The following is a 22841-nucleotide window of genomic DNA, read 5'->3' on the forward strand; positions in this document are numbered from 1 at the left end:
ATGTCAAAAACATTTTTACACTTTTGAAAAACTTCAAAATTGGAATGAAATTCATCAAGGGAGTGGTTGGTTCCAAAGTTCTCCCTCTCAACATCTTCTCTGAAATGCTGCAGTAAATCAGTATGTATTCTGAACCCCATCCTCGTCAGAATTTCTCTAAGAAGTGCTTCAAACTGTTCGAGGAGATAGCTGAAGGTAACTGTAACTTTAAAAGGTCCTATGAGCAGTTCACAAAAAAAATTAGGATTAAAAAGGATTGAATTAAAAAAATATTTTTATGTTTCTATTAACTTCAAGGACATCACCAAATACAGGAACTCAGCGAATTGATGTGGTAGGGGAACCACAAGAAAAAAAACTTAAAGAGTTTTGATTTTAGCTAACGGAAACGAGCGTGGCTCCGCTCCATTTCGTTCTAGTGAGAACTTTGCGTTTCACTTTCGAAATCCTTTCCAAAAGGATTTCCATCCAGAAAAAATATATTCTTTCCAAGAAGGAACATTGAAAAGACACTTAGTTTTCGTATGGCTTTCGTTTTTTTGTTCCTTCCAGACAAGAACTAGTCTTATCACGTACGCTTTTCTCTTTTTAATAGAGGCTCTTTGACCTCCAATAATCTCTCTGAGAGCGAGAAAATGGTGATTCTACGTATTGTGTACGTGTTTTTGCTGTAACTGTAAACGTGGTCATGAAAAACCGGTCGCTGTTGTCTCTTAACGACTATATTTGCTTCCTGCCACTCTCACTACATCAGTTCAAAAATAACCTAAGGAATTTTTACTAAGAAAAAAATTTTTTTATCGAGGTTTTCGGTACAGATACTGTCGGTGGAGCCGCCTGCTACAACAGAAACTTCGGTGTACTCAAAATTAAGATGAAATGTCTTCGAAGTAACTCTCTTTGATAAATTTGTTTTACTATTTTAAAATAAGAACATCTATGGATAACGTGTTGTAGATTAGTGGTTGCTCGGATCTCTGCACCAGAACTACAACAGCGAAAAAATAACTGAATCCACAAACTTATTTGCTCCGCTCAATTTGTGATCTTTTTCCAGTCTTTTTAATTGTGAATTTTAATTGTCTTTTTAATTTTTAATATGTTTTAATGATGCTTGTTCTTTTAATGATGCTTGTTCTAATTTCAAACTTTTTTTTATAATTTTTTAATTCAATCCTCTAATTATTAATTACAGTACTCGGAAGGACATGGATCTCTTTCTTTACATCTTGTTCTTGCACCATAAAATTAGAAGGCTGAGCTTTTGTTTTTTTCTAATAGTGAGAAGGAATGCTTGTTATATTATTATTATTATTATTATTATTATTATTATTATTATTATTATTATTATTAAGAATGCTAATTATTAAATATAGTGTGATCACTTTTAGAATTTAATTTTTCAATTCATTTTGCAACGCTCCTTTATTCAAGTTTTTTTTCTGGAAAAATTCACTAAAAAAAAAAAAACTCCACAGGCAAAATCGATCACTGCTATAAATCCACATTTATTAGGACCACATTTCTGTTTTCTCTGCCTACACAATATTTTGTAAAGTATGAATGTGAATGCTCCTTAAGAACCAAATCATTTTAATTTTTCAATTCTGGAAAATTCTGCTAGAAGAGACGTCCTGTCATTGAAAATTTTTTAATTTCATGTTGTTGTCTGCCGCAAGCATTATACGTTGACGAGGACCCAATTCATTTATTAGTGATGATTTAATTCTTCTAGCAATGCTATTAATTAATTAATAATTTATTTAACTATTTTTAATTTTTTATTACTCTTCTTATTACTGTTACTATTATTATATTACTATTATTACTATTACTATTATTACTACTACTATTATTTTATTACTATTTATTTGCTCGTTATTTTATTTATTTTTGGTCAACCATTTTATTAGAGCCATATGTGTTATTTCGTTTTTTTCGCCTTTTTCTCCACCTTGGGTGATCTGAAGCAATATGCAATCATATTCATCAAATTAATTGTTTTTTGAAAGATTCTTCTCGAAAAAAGAAGCATTGTGTGGTTCGAACTAACAAATCGCACTTTCTGAGCAACTTCCCTGATTTCCTCGTCAGCTCAGACAATAAATCAAGTGCGTGTGTGTGACGTGAGTGTAATGTTCATGTTGCTAGGAATAATCAAATGCAAACCACCAAAGATTATTATCTCTTATAATTTAGGTTGTTATTTCTTGTAATTCTTTATAATCCCTTATAGAAACTTCTCGTAAATTTATTTATTTTATGGTTATAATTTTTTCAACTTCATTCAATTCCAACGAAAAGACAACCGTGAAAAATAGCCAATACAACTCCTGCAATTTCATCTCAAGATTAAATATGAAAAGTTTTCGAAAAGGAGACCGTAATGTAGAAAAAAATTGTCTAAGTATATAGCTGAACAGTCCATATCCTATTTACGCGTGGATCATTTTCTATTTAGCATGATTAAGGGATAAAGTCTTGAATAGAATCTGATTTTCCTGAAAAATAAGTGCTCTGCTCTTTTAAATCATACCTACATAATCTCTTTTCGAACTCATCATTCTGGACTCCGTATCCTTTATTCTAGTTTCAAACCCAAAACCGGGAAAAAACCCAAAATTTTATGGAAACCCAAACTTTCGTTTCTAATACTCAAGGACTAGAAAGTTTGCAGAGTAAAGCATAAGGGGTAAATCCTCAAGTGTATCAATCCGGTTGGAATGCGCCAATGCACTTTGGCTGAAATTCGGAATAGCTAAGGTTTATAACGGGACCTATATGTTAAGTGCCTATACAATGACTTCCGGGTACCGAAGCCGATGTATCAAGTCAGTGTCTTTATTCACCCAGAGTTGTCCGGTACTAATTTATCGATCCCAGAAGGATGAAAATCTTGGTTGGCACTAGGCTGGCTCCGAACCATGGACCCAGCAGTCACAGCCGAACCTCTTGACCCCATCCAGTCTCAATATTTGGCAAGGGTAATCGGCTAAAAAAGTCATTCCGATCGAGCTGTTGATATACTCACGAATCGCTTTGCATTTGTTCTTCTAATAGGAATTTTGCTATCTACATGGATTTATCATACTAATAGGTACCCAAAAAACTAGAAGCAAATCATTCATAAGTAACCAGTAAATAGCTCTATAAGCATATTTTATAAGTGTAAATTTTATAATCGATAGTTTAATCCTAATCCTCGTTCCACTCGAGGATGATAGTGACAAAAGAAGTGCGACATGCGTCCACGACGCTCTCAATGTTTCTGTTTGCTTATTTTTTCTCAATGCTCAAAATTTTACAGAATTCTATGTATTAGGATGCTTGTGTTTACAATTTTTCTTGGCGTCATCAGTTTTCTTTTTGCAAAAACATGGCTACAAAGGAGAAAGTTACCACCAGGTGAGATTTTTTCAATTTAGGAATTTTATAAGGCTGTAAACTTAAGGGAGAAGCAAGTAGATTTTAATTCTGATATTTTTATTTGTTTAAGTAGATTTTTTTTTTACTTCTTTCAAATCATTGTACTTATTTTATTGATGCTTTTAGGTCCATTTCCTTTACCACTTATCGGTAATCTTCATCAGATTGGATATTCGATGCTCATTAGGAAAAGGAATTTTGTCGACACAGTCACAGAATTTACGAAGGTTTTTGGGAACATTTCACATTTTTTATTCAAAAAATGATTAGAATAATAAAAAAAAGTTAGAGTAAAAAATGAAAAAATAAAGTAAAAATAATATCATGTAATTAATGTTAGAGGATCCCGAGTTACTCGAACGTCAGCTCGTTCAGGAATACGGCAGTGTTCTCACCCTTTGGTTTGGCCCAATGCCAACAGTAAACATTTGCGATTACGCGACTGCTGTGGAGGCAATGGTAAAGAAAGGCGCAGCGTTCACTAACAGAAATGTACCTTATTTATTCCGATTACATAGAGGTTTGTTTGTTTTTTGGTTGTTTTTCGTTGTTTTCTAAGCTCTTGGTCAATTCAAATGACTGCAAGATCCTCAAGAGAATTCCTGGGAAGACATTTACAAATGTGATGTAACGTATGTCCTGGAAAGAAAAAAAAAACAGAAATAAATAAATAAAGAAGAAAAAGAAGGAAAATATGATTCAAATTACGCATATTCTTATCATATTCGTTTATTTTCCCACTATTAAATCATTTTTTTTTTAAATTTATTTTCTTTTGTAAAAGAACGATAAAATCATCATGTTAACGATGTTGTAGTGAAGAAAAAGAGAAGTGAAGGAAAATTCGGTTTCAGTTACGCATATTTCTTTGATATTCGTTTATTTTCTCATTATTTAATTAATTTTTTAATTTATTTTCTCTTGTTAAAACGATCCAGCCATCGTGTCATCAACGATCGACGATGACCTCAATCTTCAGAGAGATAATTCAATTCAAAATTGTTTAGGATGAAAAATTGGCTATCATTCTGGTCCATTAGTACATAGTGAGCATTTCTGACGTTTCTTTCCAGGTCACTACAACGAAAATGTTCGTTATAAACTTGCGTAGCAGAATTTGTTTATTTATCACTATTTAGCAACAATCAAACGCGAAAACAACCGAAGTCTGGTAGATTGGAACTGAATGATAAATTGAATGACTACAGGTGATCGTGGGATAATTGCCTCAAATGGTCCGCTATGGTTGGAACAACGTCGTTTTGCTTTACATACACTCCGTAATTTTGGTTTGGGAAGAAATTTAATGGAAGAGAGGATCATGTACGAATTTGAGATTGCGTGAGTATAGTAAATGTGTTGCTTAATTGCAGTAGTGCAACTGAGTGAATAATTACAATCATTGCAATAATTGCAACCGTAGGACAAATTTAGTTGATCTCCCTTTCTTCTAATGAACTTGTTGTGGAATAATGAGTAATGACTCCATGTATATGAAACTTGCAACATCAATTTTGCAGTAATGGATGATGGCACAACAAAAAGCATAAAAGATAATAATAATAATAAAAATAAAAAACGGCCCGGAAGATACGGCTTTGGGCGTTCTGCCGCACTATTTTCTACAAGGAGTTCGACTGAAGCGCGCCAGGCTTATGCGGCGCCGCGTCTTCCGGGCCGTTTTTTCGGCAATTAGGAAGAAATGGACGGAATCACCCTTCCATAATCCATAATCTACGACCCCGTATACGAATACTTCCCCGGAAATCCGTACCACCTCTTTTAAGAGGGGCGGGTGTAGCGCAGTCAGCAAGAGATATGACTGAGACTGCACGATCGATCGATCGATGGATCGAAACCCTCTTGCTGCCATCCAAGCTTCTCATCCTTTCGGAGTTGATAAGTTGGTCCCGGATTTCAATGTGACAAGTCATCCTCTTAAGATAGAAATACTGACTTCACACAATGACCTGCGTCACAAGTGATTTTAGAGTCCAACACGCTTCCATAAAAAAAAAAACTTCACTGACACCGAACCGCAGTCAAACAAGCAGAGCTCTGAAAACTTGTAAAATATTTTTTCTACAATCCATGCAAGGCTCTCCTGCGTTGGACTCCTACATACATCCTACATACAGTATAAAATTGCAGGGCTTATTATATCTTGTAAACAATAGTTAACTATAATTAACGTACCTGTTGCTGCAAAAAAAGCACAAGATTCTATTACCTTAGGATTATGACTAATTATGGCTAATGATTATGACTATGATCCTCCATTGTGAGGATCCAAATCTTTACGGTAAACAGCCGTAACTCATCCGCCACTTATCGTTCCCTAAGGTCACATTTTATGGGAATTTTGTTCACAGAAAACAGACCATAGGAGTTTGATCACTTCCCTTACAAGCCTTCTCTTTTAGTTGCGAAGAATTGGAAAAGCGGCTGGATACAAGAGAAACGTCTATTAATCCGGCAAAGATGTTTGATCTTCTAGTGGCCAACATTATAAATCGGATGCTTTTTACAGATCGCTTTGAAAAGGTAAGGATTTTGTGATGGAAAGTCGGCTCAGCCGTTATATATGGATTCTGACTGTGAATGTAAAAATAATCTTTCAAAATTGCAAAATTTAAATCTTGGCGTAGCGATTTCCTTTTTTTTGCTTCAAGTGGAGCACAGAACCAAATTTGTTAACGGTATTTAACTTTGGCCAACGTTTTGGCACCTTCCCCAGAGCATGGAAAGTCAAAGCTGTTCTGAGAGGGAAATTTACGACATCCACAGGTCCGAACAGAACTTTTTACTGACGATAACGCTACTATTATTTATTTATTATTTCTATTTTATCATTGTTTTATTATTTTTTAATATTTTGTTACGGTGCTCGTTTAGTCACGGTCCACAGTACAATTTTTACGTCCAACTTAGTGTGGGACGCTTTTGAAATCCTGATTTTTCCTGGATGGTCCTTGTCGCCATGCTAAACTTGGAAATCTCGTTCCCTTGCTCATTCGAAGGTTTCTTTTCCTAACGTTAAAGCTTCAGTCCACAACAAGAAATCTGTGTTAAAAAGCATTAATGAGAATTTTTAAAGTAATATTCGAAAAGCTAAATATAAAAGTGTCATCTAGGGCTGAAAAAACACTAAACACTGAAAAAAACCAAAACAAAAACAGAGGATCGGCTACTAAAAGTTGGGATTTTAGAATGATGAAGAGAAATTCTTTGCGCTAAAGAAAAAAATGGACGATCTGGCGGACAAGTTCAACTTACTCGACATACTTATTGATGAATGGAATGTTAATTTTCCTCTAATAAGGCAAAGGACGAAGTTTCTTATAAAACCATTCGATGATGTACTCGATTTTATTCGTACTCAAGTAGAGCAGAGGTGAGTACTTCGAATCCGGTCGTTGCACCATCACTAGTTTTTTTTTTCTACGTTGAATAGTTCAGAATTAAAAAAAGAATGTAGCATTTAACACACAGAAACTTCCAGACATGACACAATTTGGAAATCTCAGTACTGTATGAATGAGAAATTCTCCATGAGTAGACATCGCGTCAATAAAACGCAAACTTCAAAAGTGGGACAGTGGGACATAGATGAAAAAAAAAATTTTCAAGAGAAATGACTCCTTTTTGTAGTTTTCACACAAATCGTCATAACGTTTTCTCTGCAACTTAAAAACTAAAAAAAAATATAAATAAAATAAATTGTAGGTTAAAAAAATTAACTTAAAAATGTAATTATCGTTATTTCTGACTTTCTAATATGTCACACCAGTAAAACTTGTAGTTTGAGAAAAAATTATCATAGAAAACAATGGCTAGAAAAGAATCATAGATCAAAAATACTTAGATTTTTGGATTCTGCAAAGAGAGGGTACTCCACCTTCGGAAAAATTTGTTTTTTTTTTGAAGGATAATGCGATAAATTTGTGATTTTTTTAGGTGATTCGATGGAAGAAATTAGTTACTTTTCTACGGACAGAAACAGAACTCCCTCAATAATTCCCTGCTGATACTTTTCTTTCTACATTTTTTTGGAATATTTTTTTCAACACAGAGAAATCTGCCTAGAATTAATTTTTGTACTTTATTTTTATTTATTTATTTTTGTTTTATCGATCTATTGACCACAAACTGATACGCGAAAGCCTCATCTCCCATCTATATATGTGTAAACAAGTTCAAATTTTAGAAAACGAGATATTGCCAATGGAGATCACGTCATCCAAGGGGAGGGAGCAGATTTTGTGGACTCATTTCTTATTCAAATTAAGCAGCACGAAAATAGCGACACTCCCACAAGTTTTGAGTGAGTTGAAGACTCACAGTTCGGAAGTGAATCAAAAACATTTTTCCCTCTTAGAAAAGCCAATCTTTAACATATTTTATAGTGAACAATGGCTTCTTATGACTTTGTTGGATTTATGGGCTGCAGGTCAGGAAACCACAATGGTCACATTAAATTGGGCGTTTTCCTACCTACTTTTACATCCACAGGTACAGAGTGTTCTCTCGAATTTAAGAGGTATTTTACGTATGTAGCTTGTTAGATTATCCATTGCTGTAAATATTTTTCGATAAAATTTATCTCTATAGAAGCGTACGATATTAGCCTTAGAAAAAAAACAGACAGCTAGAGGGGAAAAAAAACTTCTTCTTTCATTTAGGAATTAATGGCAGTGTTACAAAGGCATTTCATATAAATAAAATCACATCTTGTTTAATTTTAATAAATTATGATATAGCATGATATATATAAAATAATATAAACTAACATAAAGCTGGGCGAAGTCGCGTATGTGACTGCGTTCGGAGCGGCGCCGAGGAGCGAGCGGTTGGGATCGAGGTGGGACCACAAATATTTACACTGTTCTTTTTCTCAATGCTTTTTTGCTTTGTTGTTGTTTCGTTAATCAACGTTAATTTCAAGGAAATAAACTTGACTGATCCTGATTTCATCTATATTTTAGTTCAAATCCCGTGTTGAAGAAGAGCTTCTGTCGGTAACAGAAGGCCAGCGACCCCTTTCTACTGCAGATCGTCCAAAAACACCTTTTTATAATGCAGTTTTGAATGTGAGCTATGAATTTCTGGACGGAACAATCCCTGTTTTATCAGCACATTCAAGGAAATTCACCGTTGTGCATCGATATTCCCGATGAACACTATGTGGAGAGATACAGCCGAAGATACCGTTGTAGGACCGTACTGCATCGCCCAAGGAACTCCTGTAGGTGCTCAAATCTCGCTAATCATGAACGATGAGAAATATTTCAAGGATAAGCATGAAGTAAGTTTTCTTTTTTCTTTGCAAAGTTCCACAACTTCCAGCCGGATCAATAAGGATTTCAGTTCAATCCAGATCGTTATTTCACTGATGAACGACTCGAACAAATGGTAATACCCTTCTCACTTGGGAAGAGAGCTTGTCCTGGAGAGTCGTTAGCACAAGCTGAACTGTATCTGGCAAGTATTCACTTCCGTTTTAAGTCATACACAGCCAATTTCGGCCTTGTTGTAACCTCATTTCTTAAAATTAGCATCAGTTTTGGTTCTAGACCAGAAAAAAGCGATTAGAAGAAAAATATTCCTTTGAAAAATTGTTGAATATGCAGCATACCACTAATCTGACGTGTTATGGATTTCTCATGGAAAGCCTCTATACAGGGCCGTACATTGCGGAAAACTACGTGGTTGCGCTCATTTATCCGTGACCGTCGTAAGAAATGGCCTGGGAATCGCTTTAGTTCCTACGAAGTGCGTTAAAACGTTCCTCTACCTGCAGCCAGTTACGTTCCCCTTGGCAGTCTATTCATAAGTTTAATTTGAATAGGCTGCTGAGGAGACCTTATTAATCCTCGAAAGCTTGCTCGTTGATGCAGCGCGTGCGCAACGGTTGCAAGTCGTGGAAATCGTCGTGAAAAACGGGCTGTTCCTCTCAGCAACCATGCAGGGATGAGCAGAACCGCCTGGTTATCCGCAATCTACGACCCTGTATAGAAGCTTTCCATGGGAAAACTATAATAAGTTAGCTTCGTGGTATGCTGTAATTAAATGCCAATAACAGTTTTTTAAAAGAAATGATTTGCAAACGCAGGTCAGTACGGGAATAAAGTTTAAAGTATGAAATGACTACCGCTACGCTCTACCGCACCGCTTCAAGCGCAGCCGCTTATGCACCACGAAGATGTTTCATGTCGTTTTGTTGCTACTACACGTATGCACACCCTTCTCCTGTTTATATACACATTGGTGCTCAATAAGATTAAGTCGTACTGGATTTTCGCTACATGCAAAAATTCACCATCAGTGATCGATATAGCTGAAAAAGCTTTTCATTCGCATTGATATGTGCACAATCCGGATTCCTAGTTTTCTTCTTTTTTTAAGGGAAACCTTACTACCACAGTTATTTCTTATTGTCTTACGTGTACGAAATTGATATTTTCAGATTATTGGCAACTTTCTTCTTCGTTACGTGTTGACACCGGACCCGGAACATTTACCTCAGATGCAAGCAAGGAAAGAGCACGGCCCAGTACGCATTGCACAGCCGTACCATATGGTATTCGAGAGAAGATGAACTTGTACTACACTTTTGTGGACGATAAACATCATTTTAAAGCTAAAAAAGCTGGTAATTTCTATGGAAAACCTTCTTGAGCACGCTCAGAAGGAAAAAATTACATATTTATAGACATAGGACATACACATGGATTATATTATTATAGACATATATTATATTTATATTATTACATATAGATTATATTATATATATTTATATTGTTACATATTGATTATATTATTATTATTATAGATTATATATATATATTTATAGACATACATATAGGCATAATTCTGTTAGTCAAACGGCGAATATTCTTCTATACTCGGATAAAATGACACGATCCTGGACAAAAACATCCAAGTCGACAGTCGAGTAGCTTGATTCAAAGAGGTACGCCAACATGAATCGACAAAGCCATGCCCTACGGAGAGCGAGACAAGATACCATCCTGCTAGATGGTTTCTTGGCTATAGGAACACAGGTACACACTTTCAAGGAAATAAGAAAATATAATAAGAGACACAGACAACTACGCAGTTGCAAGGAAATAGGAAGAATAAAATTAGAGAGTGAGGGTTATTGAAATTAATGAGTCGAATAGAATGAGAGGAGAGTGTTATAGAAAGTAGTTATGAAAAGCAGGGTTATAGAAGGCACAGAATCAAAAGGAGCATGAATAACTGGGAATTATGCACAGTATTTGTGCGAAAAATGGGTGTCTATGTAATTTAAGTATAGTACATGCTTGCACTAGATAATTCCCTTATGATGCTCTGCTTGATTCAACCAACGAGAGTGAATGCTACGGAGTATCATCCGCAGGAATGTAGAAAACATAATTTTATAATTGCGTAGTGAGCTCCATACTCAAACTAGATATATGAGCTGGGCTATAGAAATCGACGCCAGTGAAAGCATGATGACGAATGTGACAGCAATGAAGGTGTTAACAAGAAATGTCAGAAAGACATTCCAATGGCAAGGGGAATGGATTGCTAAACATCACCTCCAGGAATGTAGGAAACAGTAGAAAATGTGTGCGGACGCAAGAGCTTGTAAAGTCACAGAATGTCCTACGACGAACATTTCCTTTACAACGGTTCCATACTGGGTAAGCTTACATCCTCGAGCCTCACAGGTTCATGTGACACTACAACAGCAGCCCCAGCAACCAGTGTAGGGATAGTGGACAGATATGAAGATATAGAAGATTCGTATGAATAGAATTATTGTCCCAAACCCGACAATTTAGGTCCCCCATTGGGTGAGTGCCTACCCTCATGCATCTCGATGCTATGTGGCACTACCACAGCAGCAGCCCCAGCAACATGACCAACCAAGCAACCAGCACCAAAAATAACTGCGTTGGAAAAAATATACATTATACTCAATCTCTCTCTTCTCCAGAAATAGAACAGCTGGAAATAACACAGTGAACTCATAAAATCCAGTCTCTAACTTCCCTCCAGCCCCTCAACCCCCCTTCCCCCCAACTCTTCCCACCCCCTACCCCCTTTGAAAATTTATTCAAATTACAACTATTTCAACATACTAGTCTGAAATCTGAACAAAATCTTTGTCTCCTGCTTCTTTTTCTTCTTTTTGCGACATCATCACCGTGAGCTGTGCGTCCGGTGCATCGCACCTATAAATGTCATGTCATCGCCTATCGATTAGTGTTTCGTTCAATAACAATCGTCGACTGTCACTTAAAGGCATTACCCCACGAATCTGAGGTGGTACGGATTTCAGGTGGAGTATTCGTATACGAAATCGTAGATTATGGAGAGGGGGGTGATCCCGTCCATTTCTTCCTAATTGCAGTAAAAAACGACCCGGAAGATACGGCTTCAGGCGTTCCGGCGCGCTATTTTCTACACAAGCCACTAGAACACACTACGGCAGCAGATTTTGTTTCCACAGCCACGTCGCGGCAGGCCACATTGGGGCAGAGCAGCCTCAGCGTAGGCTTTTACTGCTTACTATTCGCAATTAAGGACGGGTGTATTGTAGCGGTTAGAGGTCCCGCATCGTGCACGATCGATCAGAGATTCGAATCCGCTCTAGTACTCACCAAGCCTTTCATCCCTCCGTGGTCGATAAATTGGTGCCAGACTTGTCTGGGAGAATAAAAACACTGTCCTGACACATCGGCTGGCCCCCGCAAGTTATTGTATGGGTCAGTTACACGTTCGCGAACCTCAAACGATTCTAAATTGAAGTGAACGTGGGGGCGCGTCCCAAGCGCATTGATTAACCAGCCTGGAACTTTATGTTGCTCCTTTTCAAACTTATTGCTACGTTGCTTATGTTAAAGAGGTGTGTTTCTTCAATAACTCCCGTTCTCTTCTCTTTACGAATGAATTCAGCTTTTGTCGTCTCTTCAGAGTCGTTCTTTAGGTAAATGTAGCTTTACTTTCGATACATTACAGCTCTTTATTCAAGTTTATTTCTACATTGCCTATATTTAAGAGGTATGTTTCTTATGTAAGCTCCTGCTGTTTTCTTTTCATGGCTTTACATTTTTATCTTCTCTGGTATCTTCAGAGTCGTTCCTCACATCAGTCTATGATATCATCAGACATGAAGAGCGACTCTGAAGAAACGACGGAAACTGAAAACCACACATGAAGGGAAAACAACGTGAGTTCATAGAAGAAACATACCTTCCCCATGTAAGCAACTTAACAATAAACTTGAATTAAGAGCAGTAATGAATCAGAGGTAAAGATAGACTGATATAAGGAACGACTCTGAAGAAAAGAAAGAAGATAAAAACGTAAAGCCATGAAAAGAAAACAGCAGGAGCTTTCACACGAAACATATCTCTTAAATATAGCCAACGTAGAAATAAACTTGAATAAAGAGTAGTAACGTGTCGAAGGTAAAGCCACATTTACCTAAAGAACGAATCTGAAGAGACGACAAAAGCTGAATTTATTCGTAAAGAGAAGAGAACGGGAGTTTGTTGAAGAAACACGCCTCTTCAACATAAGCAACGTAGCAACAAGTTTGAAAAGGAGCAACAGCGTGCCAAAAGTAAAACTCTGTGCTGAGGCTGCTCTGTTCCAATGTGATCTGCCGCGACGCGGCCGCGGAAACAAAATCTGCCGCCGCAGTATGTTTTATTGGCTTGTATTTTCTACAAGGAGTTCGATTGGAACGCGCCAGCCATGTGCACGCGCCGCGTCTTACGAGCCGTTTTTTGCGGCAGTTAGGAAGGAATGGACGGAATCACCCCCTCTCCATAACCTACTATCTCGTATACGAATACTCCACCTGAAATCCGTACCACCTCAGATTCGTGGACTGATGCTTTTAATAACTCAAAGAAAATATCTCTCTAATGACAACAACTTTTAACATAAGAACATAATAACGCATAACTTTTTGTAACATAAAAAAAATGCAGTAAGGAAAGAAAACAGTATTGCTTTGGATGGATACTACTAGTAGAAATTATAAGTAGACTAGAGTGTAGAGATTTGATTTACTCAATTAGACTAAGGATTCTAAATATAGCAGAACAATTCCTAAGTACGTAATAGAACTCTTACTCAAACGTTGTGATGCCTGGACTTGGAAAATAGGACTAACCACTCCTTTGAAGTTTTCTTCAACTTTTCCTCTCGCAGTCACCACTGGGTCCATTTGGGAATACGAATCTACAAAGATGATATAGTTATAAACTAGCATTCTCACATCTAGACAATAAATCAACAGAGTAGCAACAAACTAAGCTAGAAGCAAAGAAAAAAAACCAAAAACGAACGAGAGAAGACCGAACAGAGCCAAACAAAAATAAAGCGCGAAGAACAATGATAATTGTTCTCAAATGCTTTGCATTCGCGCCAGTTTCCCTGAATTTCAAATCACTCTGTGTGTTCTCGTCCAACCGTTTCGATTTCGCGGCTGTCGCGAGCGTGCGCGTATTCACCACGCTTGCGATGTCGCACATGACAACGAACAAGTGGGCGGAGCGATGGGCGGAGCCACCCAGTTGGGCAATAGCGAGAGTGAATTCCTTGAAGACATCACCCCACGAATCTGAGGTGGTACGGATTTCAGGTGGAGTATTCGTGTACGGGATCGTAGATTATGAAGAGGGAGTGATTCCGTCCATTTCTTCCTAAGTGCCGTAAAAAACGGCCCGGAAGATACGGCTTCGGGCGTTCCGGCGCGCTATCTTCCACAAGGAGTTTGATTGGAGCGCGCCAGCCGTGTGCACACGCCGCATCTTCAATTAGGTATGGACAGAATCACACCCCTCTCCATAATCTACTACCCCGTATGCGAATACTCCACCTGAAATCCGTACCACCTCAGATTTGTGGGATCATGTCTTTAACGGAACTTTACAGTAGACGTCTGCACTGTGAGAGTATCTAGTAGCTACTAACTCTGATCTTAACCTAGTGGGGTCAGCTAACAGTTGCGCCACGACTCGTTCACTTCGATCAAGCAATTATACTCCCTGTGTCACCTACGAGCGATTAAAAACCTCGTCTCCTTATACAGTAACCGCTCACGTGATACTGTACACCAGTAGTCAAAATCGCTTGACTGGGTTTATTTGAATAGTTGCGACTAAAACTTACAATCACTTAGAGTCGCAATGTGACCGTACTCCTATCTCATGTATTCTACTCTTACAATATGTAAATTATACGTATGTGAAGGTTTTCCATCCATGAAATGATTTTTTTTTGAAAAATTTCACCAATTGTGAAGAGAAGCCCATTTTCATTTGATTTATCTTGACTTCGAATTTGATTTTTCAAAAAATAAACGCGTTTTTGGGAATGAATTGCTAGTTAGATTGGGTTCCAGACGAGATTGCGTTCTAGTCTACTTATCTTTTTGACCTACAAATATATTTGTTCACTTATTCGGCTGAAATTAGATTATAGTAGGTCACCTAAACCAGCCGTACGGGTAAGCGAGGCCGAATCAATAGTTGAAGTTTGTTTACGGAGTGTTCCTCCTATTTACTGGCCGAGAAAACGGCACTGCTCTCTCTTCAGTTCACCTTATGTATCTCTTCCAACTATAACTTTTTAAAATCAGTCATAACAAAAAAAAATCTTCTAGATTAGAAGCAAATACACATTGTATTAATTTCACAATTTTCCGCGTCATGAAGAAATTTATAAATTTTTTTTATCATTTATAACCATTTATATTTATACTTTTTTGTTTTATATTTATTTATATTATTTATTTATATTTGTAGTTTTATATTTATTTTTCTTGTATTTATCATCATTTATAATTAATAATCATTTTATAGAGTTCTTCGATCAACATGATTTTTCTCACGATTTTCCTTGCCGCATTTACGTATTTATTCCTAAAAATATGGATACAAAGAAGATCTCTGCCGCCAGGTACCTCTACATTTTCAGCTTCAAAAATAGAATAGGAACAACTATGTTATCCGAACACCTTCCAGGCCCCTTTCCTTTGCCATTCATCGGAAATTTGCATTTGTTGGCATACAAAATGATGATAAAAAAGATGGATCTCACATCATCCATGCGAGAAATCGTTCAAGTTTGTTATGTTTTCGATTTGCATCGTTTATAGTTGGTCAGATTTTTGACCTTAGATTTTGAGAAAATAAATCTTTTTTCTCGAATCGAATTTTTCTTCAAAAATGCATCTATCCGCATTAAATTCCTTGGAATTATGTACATATAAAACGCTGAAAATTCTGTTCTACCGAAAATTTGTTCGAAGTTTGATCTCAGCTAAGAATAGGCGGAGCCTTCATATCATTTGTTCATCGGAGACGATATTTGCTTTGAATTTGTAACATATTTTGTCATTGTTCCTTGCAAAGCTGAACTTTTTTCTGGATTTTCTTAGAAGACATGAACCATGGATGGCCTAACGTGGCAAGAAAACAAATGAAACAAAAAAAAAATAAACACAAAAAAATTAACTAAATAATTTAGAAAATTAAATGATGTTTTCTTCTTCTGCCACACTTCTCTTAAATTAAGGAATACGGCAGTGTGTATACGTTTTGGTTTGGTCCAGTCGCTACCGTGCACATATGCGACTACGTGAGCACCGTGGAAGCAATGGTAAAGAATGGAACATCGTTCGTCAACAGAGCATTACCGTTTCTCTTCGAAAGTTCAAGAGGTTTATGCTTTCCACTTTGCACCCATAGTCTTCAGAAATACGCAAATAATATGCTTATCGATTAAGGAGGACGAGGACTTCTCGCCTCTAACGATCTTTTCTGGCAGGAACAACGACGTTTTGCTTTGCATACATTGAGAAATTTCGGTTTAGGCAGAAATATCCTGGAGGAAAGAATTATGTTTGAATTTGAGTACACGTGAGTGTTTTTTTTTTCTCTCGAAATGTTCAATTTTTAATGAATCTTGGGATAGGAAGGTGCCATATTCTAATTTAATTTAATAAGTGTATTAGTTTTTATATATTTTAACTTAATTTTGATGAATGTATTTTTAATAAGCTGTACACGAGTTCGTTAATTGATTTTATTGGGGTCACCGTCTTCAGCGCCTGAAATCGGCAATAATCTGAGCGATCAAATTTTTCTAGAAATGAGCAGAAAAATTCTAATAACTTTTTTAAGCAAGAACATAGCCTCTCAATAAATAGTAGTGTTGAATTCGGAAAAAAAGCAATACAAAGCAAAACACTCCAGATTTTTTTCAGAGATGTTACCATAGTTATGATGATTTGCTGCAGTAGCACGCTTCCTCAAAATCAATGCAATATATATATATATATTTATGTATATGTATGCAAAATATATGTATGTGAAAAATTGCAAATTACGAAAATTTTGAAAAAAAAGTTGTTTATTAAATTTTTACGTGCGCTACATGTGTTTTGCAAGAGAATTATTTAATGTTTTTACGTTATTGGGGCGGGTGTAGCGCAGTAGGTGAAAGGTTCCGCTGCCTGCACGATCGATCGGAGGTTCGAATCCGCCCTAGTGCTCACCAAGTATTTCTTCCCTCCGAAATCGATAAATTGGTACCACCAGACTTGTCTGGGAGGATAAAAACACTGACTTGACCCGTCCGCTGGCCCACGCAAGTCACTGTAAGGGTCAGTTACACATTCGTAAACCTCGAACGATTCTGGATTGAAGTGAACGTGGTGGCGCGGGTCCCAAGCGGATTCCTTGCTTATCCTTTATCCTTACCACGTTATTGATTGGAGAACTAGGCTTAGAGTTTCTCTGTTTGGTATCGGAGAGAGTTTAAGTCCTTTAGAATGTGATTTTAGTCTCTGATTACAAGCTCTGATAAAGGTGATTAGCCGAAATGTTAGCCAATAAAATCAATTAATAAGAGCTCATTAAAAATCAATACGATATTCCAAGAAGTGCTTCAGATATAGATAAAATTCTTATGATGTGATGATAATTTCTATCAGTTTTGAAGATTAGACATCTTTAAGTCATCAGCCTGGGAAAATATGCTGTACTGAAATAGAAATAAAGTTTGTCCTCTTCCAGAACTGACAAATTTTTCTTCCAGGTGCGAAACACTGGAGAAACAAATGGAAAATGGTCGATTATCAATACAACCCAACCATATAATCGATCTTCTTGTTGGGAACATTATCAATAGAATGCTGTTTACGGATCGATTCGAGAAGGTTGTTGTAGTTTCCCATGAAATTTCTCTCTTATAGTGATTTATTTTTCAAAATTAAGGAGGAAGAGAAGAGATTTTTCGTTCTGAAAAACAAATTGGACAATCTATTTGATAGTTTCAAGCCGTATGACGTGCTCATTAACAGATGGACAGTGAAATTTCCACTATTTCATCGAAGAGCTGACACTTTACTGAAACCGCAAAACGATCTTCTTGATTTTCTTGGGGAACAGGTTCAGAGAAGGTACAGGTCTTACTCGTAAGCAATTTTTTGCTCTGAATTTCCGGAAAAATGCCCCTTGTCGCAACGCAAGGAGAAGCACAAGCAGAGAAGCTGAGGTTAGAAAGAATCCAGACCAATGCAGCCTCAAAGTGTCCTGCCCGTTGTTTCGGCACGATTTTTTCATATTCTTAGAGCCACCGTATCACGAATCTGACGATGTTGAGATCTCTCCATAAACAAAAGATGTTAGCTGTGTAGATGACAAGTCTCGGTATTATCACGCTCAATTCCGCTTAATTATCCTGAGAAACGCCGTGGGAAACGGCCTTCCAGTACGAATTTTCCTACGAGACACCTTATGAAATCATCTTTGTACATTCACAAGTTCCCTCAATAGCCATTGATTTCATTTGAATACACAGAAAAAAAATGTTGGAAAAACTTGATTGATTATCTTTTGCGCTTTCTAGAAGACGTGGCGCGTATACAGAGATGACGGTCATAACAGTGCGTTGTAGGAAAAATTGTACAGAAAGTCCTCTTCCCACACCGTGCTTCAGGATAATTATGTGTGAATGAGCGCGAACAGGCTCATACTTGTGACCTACACTCCCAACCCAATCTTTTCCTCGACAGATCCCAATATCGTCAGCTTTGTGGCATCCCGCCTTTAATTATTTGCATTATCCTTAAACTTTCATTAAGGCGGAAAGCAATAGCGGACGGTGTACACATTCTCGAAGGTGAAGGAAACGATTTTGTCGATGCTTTTCTCATTCAGATGGAAAAAGATGAGAAGTGTGGAGTGAAGAGGAGTTTTGAGTAAGTTCCGGTTTGTTATCAGAGATCTGGCGATCCGTATCATTTCATAAAAAAGGTTACAATATAATGAAGACGTAGAAACGTGACAATTCTTTTGTTTGTTGTGAAATTCATGACGAGAACGAATTTGACTACAGGCAAAAAAAAATCAACTTTAAAGGCATAATACCACGAATCTGAGGTGTACAACAAGTAAATAGTACAAGTACAGTAGTCATCCACAAGTTCCCTCAGTAGCCATTGATTTCATTTAAATAGACCGGAAAAAATGTATGAAAAACTTGATTGATTTTCTATATTATTTATTATTAGTATATGAGTATTCGTATACGGAATGGTAGATTATGAAGAGTGATGTGATTACGTCCAATTCTTCGTAATTGCCGTAAAAAACGGCCCTGAGGATGCGGCGCGTGCACAAGGTTGGCCCGCTCCAATCGAACTCGTTGTAGAAAATAGCGCGCCGGAACGCTCTAAGCCGTATCTTCCGGGCTGTTTTTTACGGCAATTAGGAAGAAATGGACGGAATCACCTCCCCTCTAATCTACGATCCCGTGTACGAATACTCCACCGGAAATCCGTAACACCCCAGATTCGTGGGGTGATGCCTTTAATTATTTATATTGGTTCTGCTAATAATTTCAACCAGAAGAACACCGGAGATCTTGTGAATGCAATTTTTTCACTTTTTCTTCTATATAGTAATAATAATATTATTATATAATCAATATTATAATCTTATTATATTATTTTCCTGCTAATAATTATGTCATCTACAAATATCGAAGTCATATTTTTAGTGAAGAGAGCATATGTCACACGCTGCTTGATTTATGGGCGGCTGGCCAGGAAACCACAGCGACCACGTTGGTTTGGGCGTTTGCCTATCTTCTCCTGCACAACAATGTAAATTCCAAGCATTCCTGGAAGCAGCAAAAAACACATTTTTTGCGATAAGATCAGATTTAGGTGAAAACCCGCGTCACAGAAGAACTTCGTCAAGCAACCAAAGACAGCAACCGCCCTCTGTCACTATCTGATAAAGTCAAAACGCCCTACTTTAATGCGGTATTAACAGTGAGTGAAAAAAAGCCGTTTATCATCCCGGCACTTCCCAAAATATACACTTTTCTAATCAGGAAATAAATCGATGCGCAGCAATCTTCCCCTTGAATTTATCGAGAAGAGCCGGCGAGGATGTAACGATTGCTGGACACGTAATACCTAAAGGAACGTCAGTGACCGTACAAATATCACTGGTTATGTCGGATGATCAAAATTTTAAGGAAAGTGTCAAGGTGAGTGAGTTGGTCACAACGTGGTGTATCTTGTCGATTTATAAAATCAAATTTCGAAAAGTAAAGATCAAATGATACCAAAAGTTTTAAAAAATTGAAGCAAATTTCTTTTGAAGTAGCCTTGAAAGTCTTTGAATCTACTTTCATTATAAAAGATAAAGTATAAAAGTGCACGGCGTTGATCAATCCCTGTGGGGATGCGCCTACGCGTTCGACCTGTTCGAAAATGAATCGTCTAGGTTGAGGCGAAACGATCCATCTTTCAATTTTATCCTTTATCTTGTTTATTTTTTGATCTTTTCAACTTAGACCCCGTTTGAGGTTTGTGAACGCTCGTGCAGCCTTAAAATGAATTGCGGGGTTAGCCGATGAGTCAAGTCAGTGTTTTTATCCTCCCGGAGAAGTCTATTACCAACTTTTTGACCCCGAAGGGATGAAGGACTTGGTATGGGATTCGAACCTCCAATCGATTGTAACCACAGCCGAACATCTAACCGATTGCCCCTACTTTTATGTAAATATATATATACACATATATACATATATATATATATTGGACTTTGTGTATTCATCCCTTGCTCATTTCCTAACTTTCTTCAGATCCTTTTCTGTATGGAATCAAAGAAATCCGTGCTGTCACGAGCAATAATATATTTTTTGCGAGCGCTCCGTTAAAACGCATGTTACTTGCGTAAACAATGGAAATGCAGATGTGTTTGTGTTGCGTAGGAGACGGGAAGGCATATTCAATTTAAAAAGGGCTACAGTGCCGCGTTATCCCGAAAAAAAAAACGTAAGTTAGAAAGAATCGCACGGATGCACATGGTCCAAGATTAATGCTCGATTCAAAGCTTACACACAAAAAAAAAACGGTAAAAACGAAAACGTTCACCTGCTGAAGGTTTTAAAACAGAAAAAAATTCTCTTCTACTCCTCAAAACAGCAGAAAAATACTCAGACGACTTGAAATTAGTGGACAGATCCAGGAGGTTATGCCTATGTGCGAGTGTCCGTGACTCTTGGTATGTTGAACATTTAGCCTTGATGATCTTCATTGATTGTTTGACCTGCAGCCAAGATTGGCATTGATTCTTTATTAACTAACAGCTAACGTTACGGCGTTATCGCCCTCGACAGGGCCTGGAAAAAAATCAAAGCCGTCACTGACTCATCCTCATAACCCTGCAGAAAGCATTCAGACGATAGGTGAACTCAGAGAACAATATATAGTCCCTATTTCATTTGCTAAACCTGGTAACGTAACAGAACACCACACATCACTATAATCACATCCAGAAGGCCCATGTGAGTAGAAAATTGATTGAATAGAAATGATTTTATGGCTCCAACCTAAAAGACCTGTTTATCAACGAAAGAACGTAACTTTCTATGCATAAAAGCTTTTTTCGCTTATTCTTCGCGCAGACTTCTGCCTCTTCTGAACCTCGATACGTTTCAGTTCGACCCTGATCGATACCTTAACGGTGAGAAGATCGATCAACAAGTTGTTGCTTTCGGGATAGGGAAAAGAGCGTGCCTAGGTGAAACACTTGCGAGGGCTGAGCTATATTTGGTGAGATTTTTTTTTCCGTTAAGCTTATTGGTGACAAAATGTACGATTGAGAGACTATTCTAGTCCAGGGTATCCATGAACACCTGATAAAATGCAATTGCAGATAATCAGGAACTTCTTGTTACGCTATGGTCTCTCTGCTGATCCTTGTCATATGCCATCAATGTCAGAGAAATCTCAACTTGGGATCGTTCGGAAAACAACTCCGTATCATATTGTGTTCAGCCACATTCAATGATTATTTCACATTTCATTTTGTCCTTTTTTTCTCTTGTGGTAACAAAGTCAGGATTAAACTGATTTTTGCTCAATACAGTTCTGGTTCACTGCTTCTTGCACCTCTCGTTCACTTTTATATTCACCATGTGTATTTTCTGTTTAACAAAGGTCTCCTTATTCGAACATCGTTAAAAGTTAACATAAGAGAAACTGCTCGTTCCTAAATCTTTGCATTGACCAGCAGTTCAGAGTTGTACTTTTTGTTTACTTTTATGTTCAATATGCTTATAATCCCTTTATAAAGAATTATTTATTCAAGTTTCGTTAAAAATTAAAATAAAAGCAAATTGCACGATTTCAAATTGTTTCTAATCGGGCATGATTCGTTGGTCCCTCATTGCTGACGCCGATCACATTACATTGAAACAGAGAAGCTGCTCTTTCTTTCGATTGAAAAAATACCACACTTTGCGTAGGTTGCGTGGAAGGAGTGCAAAGCCAACAAAATCAAGTTGCGACTACCATGGCTACCTATCCGCTGTTCGCTCTATCTTAACGTACCGATCGTATTCGTAGGCAGCAACTTCTACAATGATGGTGAAACTAAACACCGTACAGAGAAAGCTGTTCATGCTGCTGCTCGTCTACTTTTGAACTATTGTATGCTATTGTAAAAATCTTTACGCAGAACCGGACGAGATGTACCGGCGGATGACACCTGAAAAATAAAGACATTTTGCTCCGGCTTCTAGTGTGGTCATAAAAAATCGTCTTCGCTTTTTCGATCGTACCATAAGAAGGGTGCCAAATGGGTCAGTCTAAGTTAGGGGATACTCCCGGACTCAAATTGGAGAAGGCGATTTGTAGTTCTGGTTGGAAATAGTGAAAAGGGATCTGAAGGCACTTGGTGTTCACAGGCAGTTTGAGTGATCTGGATCCCCAAACAAACTTGTAGGGAGTTGCAGCTGTAGATAGAATAAAATGTGCTCGGATTTGCTCATCTCAGCGGCACATCTCGGCGAAGATGCAAACAACCGCATTGGTCAAT

The 22841-nt window shown here is 37.4% G+C and overlaps 3 protein-coding genes across 6 annotated transcripts; 2 read left to right on the top strand and 1 right to left on the bottom strand.

The window, feature by feature from the left end:
- Positions 1–3323: 3323 nt before the first annotated feature.
- On the top strand, positions 3324–10104 carry RB195_007928 (uncharacterized protein; the record flags this gene model as incomplete). 2 transcript variants are annotated; one of them, XM_064181830.1, is made up of 12 exons in its annotated part: positions 3324–3405; positions 3553–3653; positions 3802–3946; positions 4635–4767; positions 5850–5970; positions 6636–6820; positions 7634–7750; positions 7833–7938; positions 8412–8516; positions 8570–8731; positions 8794–8911; positions 9893–10104. In XM_064181830.1, 12 exons carry the CDS (start codon positions 3324–3326, stop codon positions 10102–10104), a joined length of 1587 nt encoding a protein of 528 aa, XP_064038589.1. The 2 variants fall into 2 exon arrangements, with proteins under 2 accessions (XP_064038589.1, XP_064038591.1); XM_064181831.1 differs by lacking the exons at positions 3324–3405; positions 3553–3653; positions 3802–3946; ... (4 more) ...; positions 7833–7938; positions 8412–8516 and having other exon boundaries at positions 8600–8731.
- RB195_007929 (uncharacterized protein) lies at positions 5139–13705 on the bottom strand (the record flags this gene model as incomplete). 2 transcript variants are annotated; one of them, XM_064181833.1, is made up of 3 exons in its annotated part: positions 5139–5363; positions 11562–11654; positions 13607–13660. In XM_064181833.1, 3 exons carry the CDS (start codon positions 13658–13660, stop codon positions 5139–5141), a joined length of 372 nt encoding a protein of 123 aa, XP_064038590.1. The 2 variants fall into 2 exon arrangements, with proteins under 2 accessions (XP_064038590.1, XP_064038592.1); XM_064181832.1 differs by lacking the exon at positions 5139–5363 and adding an exon at positions 11236–11427 and having other exon boundaries at positions 13607–13705.
- Positions 13706–15439: 1734 nt separating this feature from the next.
- On the top strand, positions 15440–21812 carry RB195_007930 (uncharacterized protein; the record flags this gene model as incomplete). 2 transcript variants are annotated; one of them, XM_064181835.1, is made up of 11 exons in its annotated part: positions 15440–15562; positions 16015–16159; positions 16226–16358; positions 17539–17659; positions 17718–17902; positions 18587–18703; positions 19504–19609; positions 19673–19780; positions 19843–20001; positions 21461–21574; positions 21678–21812. In XM_064181835.1, the coding sequence occupies 11 exons, from the start codon at positions 15440–15442 to the stop codon at positions 21810–21812; spliced, it is 1446 nt and encodes a 481-aa protein (XP_064038593.1). The 2 variants fall into 2 exon arrangements, with proteins under 2 accessions (XP_064038593.1, XP_064038594.1); XM_064181834.1 differs by having other exon boundaries at positions 15512–15562.
- Positions 21813–22841: the final 1029 nt, after the last annotated feature.

Source organism: Necator americanus, chromosome I (genome assembly GCF_031761385.1).
Source record: "Necator americanus strain Aroian chromosome I, whole genome shotgun sequence".
NCBI classification, from domain to species: Eukaryota; Metazoa; Nematoda; class Chromadorea; order Rhabditida; family Ancylostomatidae; genus Necator; species Necator americanus.